Genomic DNA, 20,326 nt, shown 5'->3' on the forward strand with positions numbered 1-20,326 from the left:
AATTTCTTATTGCATTTTTATCAAACAGCTGACATTGCCCTAGCAATAAATTTGGGAGCACTGATGAGAAATTATTGTATATCATAAAAATTTTAATCAAATGAAGCAGAGGCAGTGGGACCAGTTCACAAAATTTGTTATATTCTCTTTGAGAACAGTTTAGACAATATTTTTCTGAAAAGTCTGTGTAACTTAGAATGACACTGTTATCATCCAACAAATCTGTTATGAATATAATATTTTTGTTCAAACCAGTCACTCTTGAAAATTGATTTTTGATTAAGTGTTATTACCCTATTATTCCATAAGGTTGAATTATGGGGAGAAGTTGTGGGTAAATCTCATTTTCCCAAAAATGCAATGTCTGTTTTATAAAGTTTGATATCTTTATGGGGATTTTATTTGCCGCAAAATCACATTTCGAATAAAGTCTAATCCTGTATACTATTTTATTAAACAAGAATCATGGGATGTGGAGCTAAGTAGAGTCTGGCTGTGACAGACAAGATTTTAACCATTTAATTCTAAGGGTGCCAACCATAAATTCCAATTCTGGAGTTTTGATACCACCTTTATTGTATCCCTTCACAAGCTGAGATCTTTCTATGTAATGGGTTTTATTCCTCCACAAAAATTCGAACACATTGCTATTTATGGTTTTCATGGTATTTATCGTTTTTTTATTTTTATATCGTTTACGTGGCGCAAAAAAGGTTGGGGACTGCTGTACTAGCAGGTTGCTGAGTAGACATCCTTGTAGTGTTTTGAAATATACCACTTTTTCCATCAGTTTCCTTGTCAGGAAACAACTTCCTGTTCAGCAGAAATGCCTCTGGTTTCAGTAGTGTGTGTGAGAGCGTTTCAGTAGTGTGCGTGAGAGCTAAAATTTCAGTAGTGTGTGTGAGAGCCTTTCAGTAGTGTGTGTGAGAGCATTTCAGTTGTGTGTGTGAGAGCGTTTCAGTAGTGTGTGTGAGAGCTAAAATTTCAGTAGTGTGTGTGAGAGCGTTTCAGTAGTGTGTGTGAGAGCGTTTCAGTAGTGTGTGTGAGAGCTAAAATTTCAGTTGTGTGTGTGAGAGCGTTTCAGTAGTGTGTGTGAGAGCTAAAATTTCAGTAGTGTGTGTGAGAGCGTTTCAGTAGTGTGTGTGAGAGCTAAAATTTCAGTAGTGTGTGTGAGAGCGTTTCAGTAGTGTGTGTGAGAGCTAAAATTTCAGTAGTGTGTGTGAGAGCTAAAATTTCAGTTGTGTGTGTGAGAGCGTTTCAGTAGTGTGTGTGAGAGCGTTTCAGTAGTGTGTGTGAGAGCTAAAATTTCAGTAGTGTGTGTGAGAGCGTTTCAGTAGTGTGTGTGAGAGCGTTTCAGTAGTGTGTGTGAGAGCATTTCAGTAGTGTGTGTGAGAGCGTTTCAGTTGTGTGTGTGAGAGCTAAAATTTCAGTAGTGTGTGTGAGAGCGTTTCAGTAGTGTGTGTGAGAGCGTTTCAGTAGTGTGTGTGAGAGCGTTTCAGTAGTGTGTGTGAGAGCTAAAATTTCAGTTGTGTGTGTGAGAGCGTTTCAGTAGTGTGTGTGAGAGCGTTTCAGTAGTGTGTGTGAGAGCGTTTCAGTAGTGTGTGTGAGAGCTAAAATTTCAGTAGTGTGTGTGAGAGCGTTTCAGTAGTGTGTGTGAGAGCGTTTCAGTAGTGTGTGTGAGAGCGTTTCAGTAGTGTGTGTGAGAGCGTTTCAGTAGTGTGTGTGAGAGCGTTTCAGTAATAATGTCCCTTACGGCACCTCATATGTTGGAATGCTACTAAGCAAGTAACCCCAGCAGAAGGGGGTACAAGAATAGGAGCATTAGGTGCAGTTACTCCAGCAGATCCCAGGAACAACATCTGAGATCTCTGACCAGAAGAGCGCAGTCCTATGAACAGCTAAGATACTGCACAGGACCCTCAAGGACCCCATCATCATGGTTTGATATGCCATGATGATTGTTGACAGCGCAGATGAAGAATGATTTTTATTATTATTATTTTTCTGGAGTTTGGACTGGACACATGAATATTGGTTACATGGCTTTGGTTACATATTTGATTAGAAATATGACACATTTGCAACGTTTGCACTGAGCCTCATGTCCCCCTACTGATGATAAAATGTGATATTGCTTAGACCTGAGCAAAGTCCTTGGGCACTTGCAGATGTGGAAGTCTACCATGGTAACTAACTCAGTGTGTGCTAAGCAAGTAGCCCCCCACTTATTTAGACCACCATTGGCTTGAACTGAACTACAGACTGTCATATCCCCAAAACATTAAAAATCTTCTGTATAGTTAAGGTTTTACTTCGTAGTTGAAATGTTGGAAGTTTCAGAGTGGAGAAACGCAGCAGAATAAAGCCTCATTTACGTAATTCTTCACATACTTAATTTCACAGTTTTAAGCCCTAAATTCATATATGATTGCACTGTCATCAAGAATGTGGGGATATTGTTATCTTGCCAGAGAGACTAGATGGTTAGCACTGTGTAGACTGATGAGATGATAGATAGGAATATACTCACCAGTGGGATTTTCAAGGATAGAAGGGAGCCATCATAAAGAGTATAAAAATGTGAAAAGTGTACCATACAGAATATCCATCGACAGTCTCCTTGTGTGAACAAAGGCCACTTATACATCTGAAAAGTCTGTCTATAGAGACATCTTTTCACAACATAAGTAAGATGCCCATGTTGGTCTTGTTTGAAATCTGAGAGCAGAGAGCACACAAGGTCACCATCTTCTACGCTTTTTGTGGAAAAAAAAGGTTACATGGACACGTGCCATTATATATACTGAAGTCAGAGGTTCATAATAGTGGTTACCTTCTCTCTTTACTCTATCTCCAGACTTAAATGTAATTAAAGAGTGAAAGGAAGCTATTTGGCTTTGCCACTGATATGCCTAATTAATCCTGAAAATGTACAATGGATTTTAAGTGTCAGTCAGGTATAAGGTGTAATTCCTTCATAGACACACACATTTAGTTTGATTTCCTCAGTGTATACTAGTAATTCTCAGTGCTGAAATTAGAAATGATCTACCTATCTTTGAGCACTGCTGTTGAGGACCAAAGGAAGCCTTGATACTGGGCGCTATCTGAACAGTAAATTAATGGAGATTTATGTCAGATCAGACTAGACCAAAGGCAGTTTTGTATAAAGGGAGAAAAAAGGAGCATAGTGATTAAAAAAAAGTTGAACAAAACGTGTTGGGTGGGGGGTTCAATTAGCTCTGGTTGTTTGATCTGAGTACCCTCCATAACTGCCAGTCATGAATACTGCTGTGCTCCATGCTGGCTGTGAAGAATCCATTAAATATCACTGGTCCTTTGCTGCAGGGGGCTGCTAAAACACCCAGAAACTCACTCACACAGCCGTTTCACATCCCCTAAATGTGCTCACAGTGAGCATTTAGAAAACTCAAAAAAACCCAAACAAAAACAACCAACAGCACGAGTTACCAACCATTTAGCCTATACATAAAGAAAGACACAACAAATGTCCTGATAGCACACTCGAAATAATAATCACTAACAGTACTCTCTCGCACAAGTGTAAAAAAACCCTTTTCATATACAAAAGCTTTCAGCAACTGCACTTTTTTCTGTCACCCCCATTTCCAGTGAATGTGAAATTCAGAACAGCACTTTATTGTGGCTCCTGCTCTCTTAGTCTTGTTAATAGCCTGTTTACTTCTACTTTGCTTCGCTTCTGTCAGTCAATGGCTACAACCAGGGAAAACCTACAAAACCACGAAGCAGCAACAAAAAAGCAGAACCAAGTAACATGACTTCAGTCTGCTTGTCTATCAGTCTCCTCTTCTTTATTTCAGTAACACGTACACACACGCTGACTTAGCTGTTTATTGAGCTAACATTTTAGTGTTTTCTGTTTGGCCTTTTTCCTCATCTAACTGTACATTTGTTGTTTAAAATATAACCAGTTTTCAAATGTTGAAACAAGTTTAGCAACAGCGGTGGCAGCAAAGAATCATCATAGTTTGTTGTTAGGAAACCATCACACATGCTCATGTGAATTTTTAGAACTCAAAACACTTTTATTGACATGTGAAAGGCTCTCCTGGATCATGTTTCATGTCAGTTCTTCTCAATTCCTTGAAATTTCCTTTGCTGTCAGCAAATTAACATGAGCAGTAAACCTCCTCTATAAAACGCTGCTTTGCAGTAGATTGATACGTTGGCCATATGGTAACAAATGAGCCATCTTTGGAAAGGCGTCGAATTTGACAAACCCAAACAAACCAAAACAGCAGAACGACTTTGGAGCGGAACTTCGCAGCTGGGTTATGATTATGTGTTTCTATTCGATTATACGTTTCTGACTATGAGAATCAATATGAGCACAACCTAACATACAAGATATTAATTCAAATTCACTTCAAAAAACAATTTATTTATCCCCAAGGGGGTGATTAAAAAAGAACAGAGAGCATCATATGAGACATAGAACATCAAACAAATATAAAAATAAATACAAAAAGTCAATATAAGAAAAAGTCAAAATAAATGCGATCTCGGGAGGAGGGGGGGTTTAAATGGAGTTTAAACTAACTTTAAAATGGTTATTTTTATGAGCTACTATCAGAATCAGGGGCTCAAGTGAATTGTTCCTAATCCTCTTATTTTTTTTATCTTGGTTAAAATTATAAGGTGTTCAAATTATACTATTTACGTGCCAGCTTTATCTACAACCACTGCCATTAACCAACCCACACACAACAGCAGCCCCGCACCAGGGATTATTTATCATCATTCACTATCTGTTAACACACGCACACATCAAAAAGTATTTATTTCACTGTCCTATTCCTCCTCCTCTTCTTTCTCTCCATCTGGTGCTTCTCTGTATTTTTAAACAGCAGAGATAAGAGCCCTCTCCCACCTGTTTTCTGACTAAGCAGGAGAGGCTTGTAAAAAAAAAAAAAAAAGCATTGAGAAAATCAGCACGTTCACCAAAGTCAAATTTATAACTTTAGGACATTTATAATGCCACCTGGAATTAAATTTAATATCAATTTAATAACCACAATAAAAAGCCCCAAATCTGTCACAGCCAGTCTCTTTCTGATTAGACACAGCTGATGAGAATAGTAAAATTACATGTAGGCATAAGGAAAGATGACACTGGATGACAGTCTAAGAACAGGGTGTCCAATTGTGTATTAAAAAAAGAGATAAAAAATAAAATAAAGCTTGTTCCAAAAATGAGTAGCAGCACCACTCTGTTTCCATTCATCCTTAGCACCGTACACAATTCAGTTGATTTATTTAATCTTTTTAAATAATCTTTAATTTATTTAATTTACCTCTTTCTCACTCATAGCATCCAAGCAAAAATAACATATAACACATAACATAAAACATAATAAATAGAAAAAAGTGTAAATAACTGCATTTAATACAAAATGTTTAAAATTAAGATATTTAATATAAATATATAGATTGTTTTTGTTTATGTTCTTGTTTTTTTGGTAGTCTAGCACAGTGGTCCCCAACCCCCGGGCCTCGGACCGGTACCGGTCCGTGAGTTGTTTGGTACCGGGCCGCTAGAGTTGAGGCTCAGGAGTGAAATGTATGGTTTTCAGGGTTTTTATTGGTTTTCAGCGTTATTTTGTTATCGTTTTTATCGTTAAATCGGTTTTCCTGGGTCTTGTCACGTGTGTTATGAATAAATCAAATTTTTTTCTGTACCGGTACTAGTTTTATTTTGTTGTATTTATCCACGACACCTTAAAGTCCGGTCCGTGAAAATTATGTCGGGCATAAACCGGCCCGTGGCGCAAAAAAGGTTGGGGACCGCTGGTCTAGCAGACAGCTCCTTAACCGCCACTGACAGCAGCCTCATAGCAATCAAAGGCCACGTCCCTAATATCATATTTCAAATGTTAACCTTTGAACAAAATAGGATTATTATAATCATTATGATTAATCAGTTCACTGTAATGGGACCTCAGGCCACTAAAAATATAACAAGTGAACTTTTTGAAAAATTAGCCCCAATGCTCATAAACTTAACAAACATGTTAACATACACAGTGAATTATTCGGGTAAAGTTTTTTACTTGTATATGACTGATTTTATACAAACTTATTTGGATAATACACGCTCTATTACTTAAGTTTCTTAAGCATTTAAATAATGATGCAACTTCAGACTAACAGTGTCTTAGTGAACAGATTTGTGTTTTTGCTCTTTTTCTAATTTAACACATGATCTAATGGTCAGAGGCAGCATTCAGAATATAGCTAGCTAAACCCACAGCAGAAAATAAAAACTCCTAAATATACCTTTAGTAACCATAGTAACGGTTGCTCCATCTTTCCAACAACACATATAATTAACGAAATATTAGACTGATGACTGAAGAGCAAATAAATAAATAAATAAGAAACATGATCTACTTATCCAAACAGGTTGTTCTAATGATGGAAAAATGCCAAAGATTTGTGTTTTTTTTAGAATATGGACAGAACTTAGACTGTTATAAAGTCCTACAGTAGGTTTAGAAGGATGGCTGCAGTGGGTGATATTACCTTTTTTGACAAAAAAAGATTAAGTAGGAATTGAGTAGCGAGAGTAGCCGAATTAAATATCGGAAGCTTCACGTATGAATTATATAAAACTCAACAGTCTGGACCAGCGAAACCACAGCACATTTCTTTCAACTTTTCTTGTTCTGTGCTACTAATTGATGGTGTAATTTCCTGCTGCTGTTTGTTTCTTTGTTGGATGGTTCACCTTTTAGCTACAAAGAAATGACACTCATTTCTAGTACGGTTCTTCAGCACACCACTTATGTGCAAAGTTGCCAAGACGGTGTAGCTTTCATGCTCATAAAGTGCTTTTGAATTGAAATGACAGAGAAGAGAATCAGTGGAACAGACATATGGGTGATGAAGAAATAGACATAGGGGCTACAGGCAGGTATAATAATCAGTCATCTCTCTCTCTCAGGTTATAATCTGTCCATTAGTCTCAGATGAGGAAGCATAACCACTCAATCTAGGCATTAATGGGACAATGCTTACATACTTAGACAGAGCCACTGAACCCGAGCCACTGAGTGATTGCCTTAGTGGTACAATGAATGAGACTTGAAGTTAGAGCTACAGTACGTGTCATGAAGAGCATCTCTCCATCTCCATCTCTTTCAATCTCTGATCATAGTGTGTGAATGATTGATACACCTTGGCTTATAGATTTATTTTATCACGAGTCTGAAGAATCAGCTCGGTACAGTGTGCACCAATCAAAATGTATTCATAGAACTCACTCGGTTCGACAGCGTGCTTGTTTTCCTCATGCATAACAAAACTAACATTGCATTATTTTTTTATTTTTGACTTTGAGGCTGTGTGAAGGCCGCGTGCAGGGTAAATGTATTAAAGCCTTTGTTGTCCATCCTCTTTGAATAGTCATCTTAATATTCAAGGACAGTCTTTGCATGTTTGGAGACTGTGACTGAATAAGCTGATTTTGGCTCAGAAGGCCGGAGCTGTGCAGCATGCTAACCGCTGAGTATTTGACAATGTACATTTTCATGGGTTTCAATTCATCCCTTGACAAAACTGCTATGTTTTCTAGCTAACGGCACACATTTTTTAGGTTTTATAAATGCAAGTGTGTTTATGCAAGTCATACAACAGGGCCATTTAATTTAGTCAATTAATTTAGCTTCGAATTGATAGATTATTAACTTGACCTACAGTACAAGATACCTGCTCGCTCTAGCCAGATTCCACACAACATTTATTCAGTATAATCCAAAATATCCATTCCTAATGTTAATTATATCTTATAATTAGATTGCTTAGTGAATGAAATTGATTTTTTGGAATAACAGAGGATCGGCTGCATGCACAGAACAGATAACCCTAACCCTAACCTGACGATCCACAGGAAATGAAGTTTAATAAATTAAAGTAAAAAATGACCAGAGATTTCAAGGAAAAAAAAAACCTGCTTTACTGCAAATGATCTCTCAAAGTGAACGTGGAATCTGTATGAAACACCTCAGTGGTTTACTACAGTCCATTAGCCAAGGCATTACAGCCATACTGGACTGTTATGAATCTGGTGTTTACATCCATTACAGATTTCTAATTTCTTTTCAGTTTCTACACACACACACACACACACACACACACACACACACACACACACACACACACACACACACACACACACACACACACACACACACACACACACACTGATACAGATTCAAGACCACCTTTTCGATACAAGGATATATACTGTGCTGAAAGAGGAGAACCAAGAACAGTAAGAGCAGAAGAATGAGAGGGTGCAGAAAAAGCTATGGGAGTTACAACAAAAGGACAACTCAAGAAGACTTAGTTTTCTCAGGGCTGATGTAAAAGTCTGAGAGGGATTACATTTGACACTTTACTGGATTTACAAATTAAAATAATCAAAGTCAGTATGTTGTGTAATCATGAGAGAAAGACTTTGGTTTAATCAGCTGAAACAGTTCTTCATTATTCTGCATGTCCATGTGTATGTGCCTGCATGGAGAAACATTCTGCAACTCTTTTGTTGCATGTTGAAATTGTTGTGCATCCTTATGATATCCTTTTTTCCAAATGGGGTTTAAGTTAACTTTGTAGATTGTTTTTCCTTTTAAAAAATATGAAAATCTTTTTGAGAGTCACAGTAATTAAGTAATTGGTCACTGAAATATATTAACACATATGTTCTCTGGCAGCCACATCACTGTTAATATCTTCTTCAATGGTTGCAATATGGGACCAAATTTGTATTATGTATTTAAAAAGCTATAGAAAGGTGTGGACAGAGTTTTTGTATCCTTATTGTGTCTTTCTAGGAGTTTCCCTTTGATAGCTCAAAACTTTTGGGAAGAGCATATTTAAATGAAACCTACAAATCTGATTTACTAAGGTGTGCTGCAGGCAATTTGTTGCAAATTGCATTGAAGTCAGTGCAGTAAAAAGCATGTCTTTTTTTGCGCCTGAAGTGACTGTGATAGTTGCTGCTAGGACTGTGGATTTATTTGAAATGCCAGGGGAGGATGTTGTCAGGAAAAGCATGTAACTGGTGTGGGTGGATGGCTCGGTGCTCTGAGAGCGTTGCCAAAGCTTTGGATCTGTCATGTAACTCTTTACTGAGTCCAATGTTTTAAATGCACATGCAGCTTTTTTTAAACCTTGGATATATATAACACTGAAATGTCTGTCAACTTGCAGAAATTCATGATGTGTTAAATCGATATATAATATCGACTTTCATAAATACATGCTGCCTCATAGAGGAAAACAAAAGCAATGCATGGATTTACATCCACGGCAGAGTAAGGGTAACTCATTCTAAATAATGTTTCAAGTTTGTCTGCACATCATGCAGCTCAAATTTTACACACTTATTTCAGGTTTATCACATTTATCCAGAGAAACCTATAATGCCTACCTATAAAGTCCCCTGCAAATTTTACCCTTATACCAAAAACACATGGACTCTCCTCAGCGGAGAAACACTAAAACCTGTGCTTACGCGGTATTATTTTGGTAGGTACATTATTCGCTCATTCTTTGAGTCTGATAGCGAATTTTTGCTACTCTTTACTGGCTGGCTGTGTTAGAATTTAATGCATTGTTAGTAGATCACCCACAGAACTGTCCACTCTCATCAGTGCATTTTTGAGATTGTGGTCTCAGGTAAGTCTGCCACTTAGTGAATCTGACTCTTAGTCTGTCCTGGTCAAAATTTGGACAAAAGTTACTTAATGCATTATTTCAATGAGCATCCTGACAAAGGGGTTCTACAGTTTTGCAGTTTGAATGGTGATATTTTAGCCTGCACTGTGTGAAACTACAGAAAGCTCTGCGGTGTGTGTGTGTGTGTGTGTAGTAGCTGCTGTCATGGACTTCTGTGCAGATGCATAACTCATTTCCACAGACCAGCCACCTTATGCATCATTTCCTAATTTACACTCCCCAACAACCAACATGAACACTCCCACAGATACATAAAACAAAATGCTTTAAGTAGGCTATCTTTTACAGCTGCACCGCTGCAGGCCTGTGGGTCTCAACACATTGTATGAACTGGTCTTTGGCTTGTTAGCTAAACACACAGACAGCAACTCCACAATTTTGACATAAAGAGCTGAAAAGCAGACTACAGAGCCCTTTGCTTAAATATTAGCTACCTTGGATTCAGAACAAAGAAATACAGTTATTGAACTCAGATTCTTATTATTCCTAACTCATTGTTATGTCTGTCTAAAGCGGTAGATACTCAGGCATAACTGCTACTTGTTTTCAATCTGAATGATCATCTTATGCCAAATAATTAGTCTCTTTTTAAAATAAAAACCACAACTAAAAACTTTTTATTGTTATTTTTCCTTTTTCCTTTGCACACTACTATATGTGGATATGAAGAAGCAAATCTTTTTACTCATCCAGCAGACAAATATAAAGTCATATTATGATATTATCTTGCTTATGCCCACTTTTCTTCTTTGACTGTTTTGTTCTCCATAACAACTGAAAGAAATACGAAACTCTTCATCTTCAAAATGCGCCACACTTTTTTGCTACCTTTGTTTGTGTGCTTTTTAGTGGAAGTCAGTCAGTATATAGTACACCTAGCCTCATCATTCTCTCCATGCACATACCACTAGACTGTATTTTATCATCACCGCAGTTGAAAACACATGATCATCAGTGTTACCTTTGAGCTTGTTTTGAACATCCAGGGCGATGTCTAGAGGGTAAAATGGCAGCACGGGATCATTGACCAGTCGGAGAATTGCTTCTGCAGTCATCTGTGGAAACACAGCCAAACAAATGGTTTAGTAAGTTAGCTCCACTTTCTTTTTTCTTGCCATTCCCGCATTCAGACATGACACCAGCATAGGTGGATAATTTTCTCAATTAAAAAAACCCAAAACAAAACAAACAAAAAAACCAAAAAAAGAACTAAAACAGTAGTGGGCCAGTTAGGCTTTCTACTGTGCCAGTCATAAGGCTTACATGTGTGCTACACCTTTTACTAAGTAATTCTTCTGTCAGATTATGATTGCCAGTTGATTGGGTTTTTCTTTACTTTATGTTTTCCTGTCAAAGTTCTCTTGTCAAATGAATTTTAAATGAGAGATTACAGATTTGTAATGGGTGGTTGGTTGGCTGAAGTCCTTGTGACTGTCATCACTAAAAAAAAAGCTCACTTAATGACTTGTCACTTTGTATCAGTCCCATGCATATTGCTAATAGGAAGCTCCTCTACGTTTGAGCAGCTTCAGGGGCCATTATTATCTACTTATAATCACTGATGAACACAGAGTGGCACAGATAATGTAGCCATCTAATGGTTATGTGAAAACCTATGTGAAAAATTTGGTTTCCAAATGTTATTGTAAGCTAGCAAACTCAGCTAAATAGTATGGAAGCCCATTTCTGCCACTAAAAAAAAAAGTATCCATAACTCGAAATTTCGAGTTCTCTTTCTCGAAATTTCGAGTTAGCTCTGCTAGTCAGTAATCTACGTGAATGATATCATTTTCTTGTTACCCAGAAGGATATGGTGCAGATGAATGTGCATTTAAAACTGGATCACAACAAATTGGCGCTTTCGAGAGTACGTTGGCTGATAGTAATGCCATGTGATTCAGCTAATAACACAAAGATTTCATCATTTGTGAAGCCACGCTGAAAATACTCAGCAATTTGTGCAATTTGTGCATTCATGGCTGTAATACTGGTAGCTTAGCTGTAGCATTTGTAGCTGAGGGCTTCAGCTTCCGGGTAACAAGGAAATGACGTCATTCATGTAGATTACTGATTGGCAGAGCTAACTCGAAATTTTGAGAAAAGTAAGTCAAAATTTCAAGGTACTTTTCTTGAAATTTTGAGTTAATAAGTTCAAATTTCATGTTATGGATACTTTTTTTTTTTTTTTTAGTGGCGGAAACAGCCTTCCATACAATAGAGCCCAAATAATGTATTGCATGTATTGCAAACTTTGAACTGTTACAGTTCAATGTCAACTTCCATTGATCCAGTTGACTATCTCTTCTAACTCTTACTGTCTGCTTCTGTTGGCACTTAAACCTAGAAACACTTTTCAACAGCCACCACTGAATGTGTTCACAGCAACTTAGCAGTAAGTCACCTTCTGGTGGAATGTATGTTACTGATAACATTCAAAAAAGGTAACCTCTTTTCAGGTTGGTTGCTTTCTTCTTCTAGGATTTGGTATACATCATAGTCCTATCCAGCTGGAAAATTGCAACATGTTTTTGCTCTTTCAGTGCCTTTAAGAGTATAATCCACATTCAGCGACAACACAAAATCAAAAACAATGAAGCTTAAATGAAAGAAATGAATCACCTTCACTTTCACGCCAACATTTTAACATCAGATTTTTAACACCTTTCGGTTATGTGTGTAGAATGTAATTGGTGCTGAGGAGGATGTAAAATTTCAATGAGTCAGATCATGTCTTGTCCTTTAAGCTATTGCCAGCCACAGATCTGATTCTGCACCCAATAACCTGGTGGTCCAGATTGTAAATTAAAAATCTGACACTCTATGCAACATTGTGCTTTTCATACTGATTAGATAACAGCTGTCTTGTGAGGGAAAATAAATAATTGGGACACCTCTGGCTGCAATGTGAGCAAGCATTTATGGAGATTCCCGCTTGTTCTGGCACCCCATACTGAGAAGCATCATCCAAATTACAGAGAGTGTCTGTCTGGCTCTGCTCTCACACTGAAGTGTCTGTCATCTTGATGCAAACAGATCACTGCCACTGATTCAGCCACTCTCTTCACAGGTAGAGGACTTGGCATGGCTTCCACTTGTTTTTTATTGGGTGTATAACATCACAGTGAGCTAACCAATTACTTGGTATAACATCACAGCTGTGATTATGGATATATCGACTCTTACTCTCCACCTAGACTATATTCTTCCCACAGAAAGTAAACCCAAGTACATCCTATTTTGTATTTCAGTGACACGTCGTAACTAGAATCACTTTTATCAGCCAAAGACATCACAAGAAAGATTTAATCTGAGCCATGTTCATTCGCACATTAAGATGCCAGATAGAGAACGCGGTCTGTTCCTCTTTTTTTCACCTTTCTTTTTGGTGGAAAACTAAAAAAGGCACCAACCTTTTTCAAACCTGCTTTAATTTTTCTGTGTTTACTGGAGAGATGTAACAAAAAAAACTAAGTGAGTGGACGGCACGGAGTGCTACCGTTCCAGGTGGAATCACATCGTGGATGTTTGATTACCATATTATTAAAGAATTTCAAATTAGCACCAGAATCTTACTGTAGATTATTTTATGTCTCTCAGCCAAAACAGATGAACTCAGTATCATTGATTATCATCTTTTAATGGCACCTTTATAAGGCTCTGTGATCCTTGGAGAAGTGTTGCGTGCATTCATGCAGGTGAAACTTTGACCTGCACCACCTAACTTAGCATTCATTTCAACCACTTCACGGAATAAAGCCTCGTTTAGCAAGTTAATAATGCAACAAGAGCAAAAAAAAGAAAAAGTTCAGAAATGATCAGAAACATGTCAAAGACTTCAAGTGGGTAATCTTGCAAAGCCAGCTGAGCATCTCTAGTATGGGAAAAACTGAAGTGGCAAAAACTCAGTAACCACCTGCACTGCCAATGGAAACTATATTTGCTTTGCAAGTTTAGTTGATGTCATGTAAGAGCAGAAAAGTCAAAAGCATTTGTGTGCACAAGACTGCATATGACTAATTCTTGGAGGCATTAAGCACCAGTGAAGATCTAAAAAGTTTTAACAGAAAGAAACTGAAAATGATTCATTTGTTTTTTTCCCCAGTTATTTGTGAGTAAAAGCTGCAAAGTTTTCTTGTTTCCAATTTTTGAGCAGAATACAATGACGGCTCCTTCTGAAATCAACAGATGGCCCAAACTGGTAGCGGCTGGTACTTAGTAATGCCAACAGAACACGAATGTATGCACCCTTTTAGTGTCGGGAGTTTATCAAACCAGTCTAAAAGTATATTTTTGACTAAGAGAGAGCTTATGACCGGAGATGCTTCAGGAGTATGAAGAACTCGCAGCACAAAGGCGGCATGTATGTATACATATATCTGTGTGTGTGTGTGATAAATATATATTATTATATATTATTGTCTGAAATGTGCTTTGAAAATAAAGTTGCCGCTTGTAAAATGTAGAAAAAGAATAGATAAGTAAAGGTCAGTATGCAATACGTCTCTCTCTCCCTGTTTGTGTGTGTCTGTGTGTTCCAGTTGACCTGTTTCATTTCTGGCCAGTGAGCCTCAAGTCTGACTCCAGTTGAGCAGACGCTTGGATGATAACCTCACTACCAGGTTCATCCGCTCAGAGGCACACATCACTCATGCAAGTGTGAACACGCCCTCTCCGGGCCCTCACAGGTTGAATGTGTTGGAGGTCAGCTTGGCTAAGACTGGATTGAGGAGGAAGGGCAGACTGCCAGAAACTACAGCTCTCGCATTCACACATCCCTTGTGTAACTTGTTAACATCAGTATTTGACTTTCATCTGAATGTTTGCCATCTTAATGGAATTGTTGGAAAAACCCAAATCATGTAAGGGTGGTAGTGGACCACAAGCTCACATGAGCATCTCTCATGCTTATAATGTAAGCTAATATGTTTTTCACTTTATTTAAAACGGATGATTTCCACTTTACAGTTAAGTCTATTTTTTGAGTCTTCCTGTAAGAATGGCTGAAAGGTATCACTGTAAAAAATAAAAACCACTGATTTCAATTGAATACAGACACAAGATTACATAGTGGAGGTAAGTCTTTTCTCCTGTAAAGTGAGCAAAAACACAGTTAAATCTTCAGGTTATTCATGATCAATGTATTAAAATAAGTAAATAAATGTTGCAAGTCTTGCTTCTCAGTCTCAGGTCACACAAATATACATTAACTTTCACTTAGTTTTGAGCAACAAAAGTCGACATCACGCTGCTGACGTAATAAGCTTGCAAAGTGTCCTTCACTCAACACTTAGCAGGCAGCTAAAAATGCATAACTTAATATCTTTGTATTTGTTTTTAAACAACTCGGATTTAAACCATTTTAAACTGTGGTTCTGATAAACTAAACTGGAAATACACATACAGAAAATACGACAAATTAAATAAAAACGCCACTAAGTGTCTTGATTAGATGTTGGGCAATTACCAGAAAAGCTTGCCTGACATTGACTCTGTAAGTCTCTGGATCTCCACTGAAGGAAAGGAACAACTCTTCTTAGAGATATTTCCTCTTTTGGAGTCAACTGATTACGCTGCTGAAGTAGTCTGCTGATTTTCCCCACCAGCTTCAAGGACGTGGATTTATTATCCACACATTAACAAACAGTGATTACACAGTTGCCATCACAACAATGAAGGTGGAGAACACAGTCTAAACGCTGGTCCAAAATCTTCCATACATGTTTAGACTAGTTTATATCTAGAAGCCTGTTACAGGAAAAATGATTCTATGTTTCTTTACCTTCTTTTAAATGTACAAAGATGCCTTTTGTCTGCCCTTTGCCTATGGTTAGATTAGTTTAGAATTATCTTTTTAGACTTTCCCAGCAAAGACATCTTGTTTCTGGGACATACACTGCAAAAACTCAAAATCTTACCAAGTATATTTGTCTTATTTCTAGTCAAAATTATCTCATTACACTTAAAATAAGACACAATCAGCTACAGGGCAACATTTCAGTAAGCTAAAGGAACTTGTTTCAAGACAGTGAATCTTGAAACTAGAGAAAAACTAGAGATTTTTCACTTGTTCCACTGGCAGATTTTTTCACTTAATACAAGATATTTTAGCTTAAAATAAGTGAAAAAATCTGCCAGTGGAACAAGTGAAAAATCTCTAGTTTTTCTCTAGTTTCAAGATTCACTGTCTTGAAACAAGTTCCTTTAGCTTACTGAAATGTTGCCCTGTAGCTGATTGTGTCTTATTTTAAGTGTAATGAGATAATTTTGACTAGAAATAAGACAAATATACTTGGTAAGATTTTGAGTTTTTGCAGTGTATTGTTTTAGATTGTTTTATCTCTCACAGCTTTCTCCCAGCTCTCTGCTGACGAGACTAGCGCCACATATGGAGTTGTTTATTTTATCTGTTTTGTATTTTCTTATCCTGTTCTCACTGTCTTTCCTATAAAAAGTGCCCAGCCTCTGTACACGTTGTGAGTTGTTCTTGGCAGCTCACCCGTGTACACGTTTGATAAAGAAAGTAACTTTGTCTCATTGTGTCTTTATTTCTCCTGGGTCTTTTACAGAGTTTTCCCCCAACATTTCTTGGTCCTTCGGAGCCGGAGCGCCTCCATCGTGTCCCATCTCCGTGACCAGTCCACGTTGCTCGCCTGTCGACAGCTCACATACTAGGTGTGTGATAAAAGACCAAGAGCGTTAAATTCGAGTCTTGGCCAACGTTCTTAGAAAGCGACCCACGGTGGTGGGGCCCGATCGAGGTGGACCAGACCCGGCGACATTGACCAGGTAGATACAGACACACTGACACAATCTTGCGTAAAAGCGCATTTTGAATTCAGGGAATTTAAAATAGCGGAAGTAGCTCGTCGACTGGTAGCTTTGGAAGCTCGTCGACTGGTAGCTTTGGAAGCTCGTCGACTGGTAGCTTTGGAGCTCTGGGTAGCTCCCCCAGCTGGGTCTAGACTGGGTCTAGGGAGTAAGTAGCTCTGGGAGCTCCCCTTATCATAAGGGTTCCGGTCGCGCGCGCGTCGAAGCTGTGAATGTGTGTGTGTGTGTGTGTGTGTGTGTGTGTGTGTGTGTGTGTATTGTTTTAATTAATGGAGCAAGCTGAATTTTCACGGTCCAATAAGAGACTGAGCTGCTCCTCCTGTGTTTTTTCTTTTACTGCTGTTCACTGACGTGCTGGTGAGTTGAGAGAACGGTCGAGTTCCGTCTCGTAAAGTTCACACCGCTTTTGGAAATAGTCCGAAAGTAGAAGGGCGTGTGAGCAACCACTCTCGTCTCTAATACCAGCGAAGGTGATAGCAGCTGTATTGTGTATATATTACTTAAACAAAAATAAGTAAATACATAAATAAGATGGGTAATCAAGCAAGTGAAATTAAAACTCACTCCTGCTGACGAGCAGTGGTGAGAAAAGAAAAGTCCAGACGCCGGACAAAAACAGTGTCTGTAAACTGAGAGATTTAAGAAAACAAAATATAAACAGTCAGAAGAATAGAACTCAACTGCCAGTTTAGTAAAACCAGAAGACGAGACACTGTGCAGTTCCCACAACCCTTTTAGAAAGCCATCACTCATTCCTGCAGCCGCATCTGCAGCACCACCCATATCAGGAAGAACTTAATAATCCCTTATTAAGTGAAAACTAGAGATCAAAGTAGTTTGAAGTAGTTTAAAAGGGTTGAAAACAGACCCCACTGAGTAGATATAAATATAAAAAGTACGAAATAAAGATGAAGGGAAAATTACAGTAGAAATTATCTTTAGAGTATTTGAAATTAATAATAGCAAGGATAACAACCTGTAAAGTGATATTAACAATGAAACACAGTTGGCATGATGACCATGCCCAGCATGTATAAAATGAATATAAAGCAAATAATTCACACGAAAATATTTTAATAAAATAAATAAGGTATATTAAGGCTGTGTCATTGTTCAGCCAAGGACAGTGTGTGAAAAGGTAACTGTCTCCACCCTGGGAAAAGGATGATTCTGCAGGTCATCTGAAGCCCTTGATGGATACAAAATAAAATATAAATAATATATTATAATAGACCTGCCTGGTCCGCCATGCAACAGAGAGAACAAATGTGACCGCAGATTGGATGAATTCTAAATTATCTGTTTGCTGAATAAGATGATCCTAACTAACAAATTGGCTCAGTAGTAGTATAATGGTACACACTGATAAAATATTATAATATGCTATTGCTGTTATATAAGACAAAGAGGATAATATTAACAATGACATAATATTAATATGAAGAGGCACCTAAATCGGTTATGATGTGAGGTGGATAACTGTTAAGCAGTAGTCTGCATCAAGCTTAAGGTTTGCTGAAACTCAGTGTAATGACATGTGAGATGAAGACAATACAGAGAATAACTAAACTAATGAAGTGCATAGAGGCACTTGACCAGCTTGAAACCTATCATCCTAGAATGACACATTGCTGAGATAGAGCACACCTATAATAACAACCAATAAGCAAAACCCTGTAGACAACAGCTAAAACTACAGGATTGAGAAGCTGAATTAAATATGTAGACACTGCTGATGAGCATGTTCCACATTTTCTTTTCTTTTTATTTATTTGTTTCTTTTAGAGCAGAAGCTGTTGTAACACACCCGAAGAAAGACTCTAGGTCTGACCAACCGTCTCAGTCGTGGGCAAAAAGATGACAGTCAATAAAATTCTAAAAGATAATTTATTGACGAAAAATATATCAAGAGATAAAAGATAAAACAGTCCAGTGTCCCATTTATGAATTGTATAAAAACACACAGTCCCAAGGCCAGAGCCAGCTATGCCACACAGCCAAGTTGCACTCCACATGTTGCCTTTAACAGGGTTAGAAGTTGTCCTTGGAGACCCACCACCCTGCAAGCATATAGTCAGTGGTCACTCAAGCCTCTGCAACCCAGCTGCCTTTAGGCTGTGGCATATAATAGGCCCTGGACTGCACAGAGAGACAAAACGACACACTTAATATAAAATTCATAGGGCAAAACCCATCCATCCCAAACATATCTGATTTCATCACATTACATACCTGCACAGAGAGACAAAACGACACAGCAGTGTTTGTAGTGTGGGCTATAAGTAGACCAGTGTATCAGTGCAATCAAGTACACCTGCCTCTAATTAGTCCAACCCCATTCCAGCCATTGGCTCACCAAAAATGTGACACACACACAAAACCACTCCCAACCAAGTGCAACTTCACACAATAATATGGAGCTGAATTAACACAGGCACATTAGTCTACCATGTTACAAGCTGCATGCTATTAAAAGCCAACATATGCAGACTTCTGCCTTGTTCGGATGGCAGCATTTTTTCTTTTTTCTTTTGTGTCCTGACACGTTTATGTTTTTTGTTTTTGTTTGATTATTTTGTTGGTTTTGGAAACGAATTTAAACGAACTTGTGACAATACTTGAGAATCACAGTGACACATAGTGATTAGGCATATGATTGAAAAATGCCTAGGTTTAGAGCTGTGAGCTATGAGCTGTGAGCTATGCAAAGTTAAATATATATATATATATATGTATAAATGGGAAACAACCCTAACTTGAAAGTTTGAAATGTGTGAGATCCATGAATTGTTTGACAAACTAGAAATTATTCAAAACTGCCTTAAGTGAAAATGTAGTGTTGCATCTATTCTCCCAAACCAAGACAAAAAAAAAGAAGAAGAAGCATTCTGTAACTTAAAAATAAGGCTGACTGTTGACAATAGACTAAAACACTAATTCGCAGGTGGCTATCAGGAACAGAGAGGCGAGCAAAGTCACAAACACCAAGGCTGCAGACAGCCACGCAGAAACAGCAGATAACATAGAGACAACGCCTGCTAGAACCGTGGAGAGGAAGGTCACTTCACACGAGATTGTAGGAGTAGGCCACAGAGAAATAATGCAAAACAGTTTTGAGGCAGCCACTTAAACTTACAGTTTTCAAAGGACAAATTAGTTGTAACGTCAGCTTCAGGCCACACAACTGTACACCAATTAACTGCCCCTTTAGAACTAGTACATACAGCAAGTGGCCGCAGGTGCTTTATTAAATGCATATATGACCCGTCGTGTCCAGTAAATTTGCTAGGTAGAGACGCTCTGACAAAACTTAAGATAGCAGTCATGTCATTCTTTTCTGGTATTAAACCTGAGTGCATGCTAAATGACACCCGCCACATCCACTTTCCAGAAACCGACCGAGTATCACAACATTCTGAGATTTAAACAAACTCCAGGCCCAGATCCACCTTATGATCAGCAAGTGTGGAAGCTAGGAGAACAGCATTTGACCTTACAGCACAGGCCGAAATTGTGTAGGTTACGCAGTAACCACAGATAGTAAGATAATAGAAGCAAAACCACTTTCTTCTTCATATTCTGCACAGAGCGCTGAGCTGATAGCTGTGATACGCGAAAGCTAAATACACAAAGACAAACTAATAAACATACATACAGACAGCCAGTATGTTTTCTCTGCTGTGCATCATTTTGCAAAAATTTGGCATAACAGAGG

General features: G+C 38.1%; 1 protein-coding gene across 1 annotated transcript in view; it reads right to left on the reverse strand.

Annotated features, from left to right (window-relative positions):
- Positions 1 to 20,326, reverse strand: part of naaladl2 (N-acetylated alpha-linked acidic dipeptidase like 2) — a 341,685-nt gene that overhangs the window by 29,543 nt on the left and 291,816 nt on the right. The window contains exon 13 of the mRNA XM_085399238.1: positions 10,745 to 10,838. Coding sequence (XP_085255364.1) covers positions 10,745 to 10,838 — 94 coding nt within the window. The remainder of the gene's footprint in view (positions 1 to 10,744; positions 10,839 to 20,326) is intronic.

The sequence above is a fragment of the Rhamphochromis longiceps genome, linkage group LG23, assembly GCF_057381845.1.
Source record: "Rhamphochromis longiceps isolate RC_006_pf linkage group LG23, R_longiceps_female_GT1.1, whole genome shotgun sequence".
In the NCBI taxonomy this organism is placed as follows: domain Eukaryota; kingdom Metazoa; phylum Chordata; class Actinopteri; order Cichliformes; family Cichlidae; genus Rhamphochromis; species Rhamphochromis longiceps.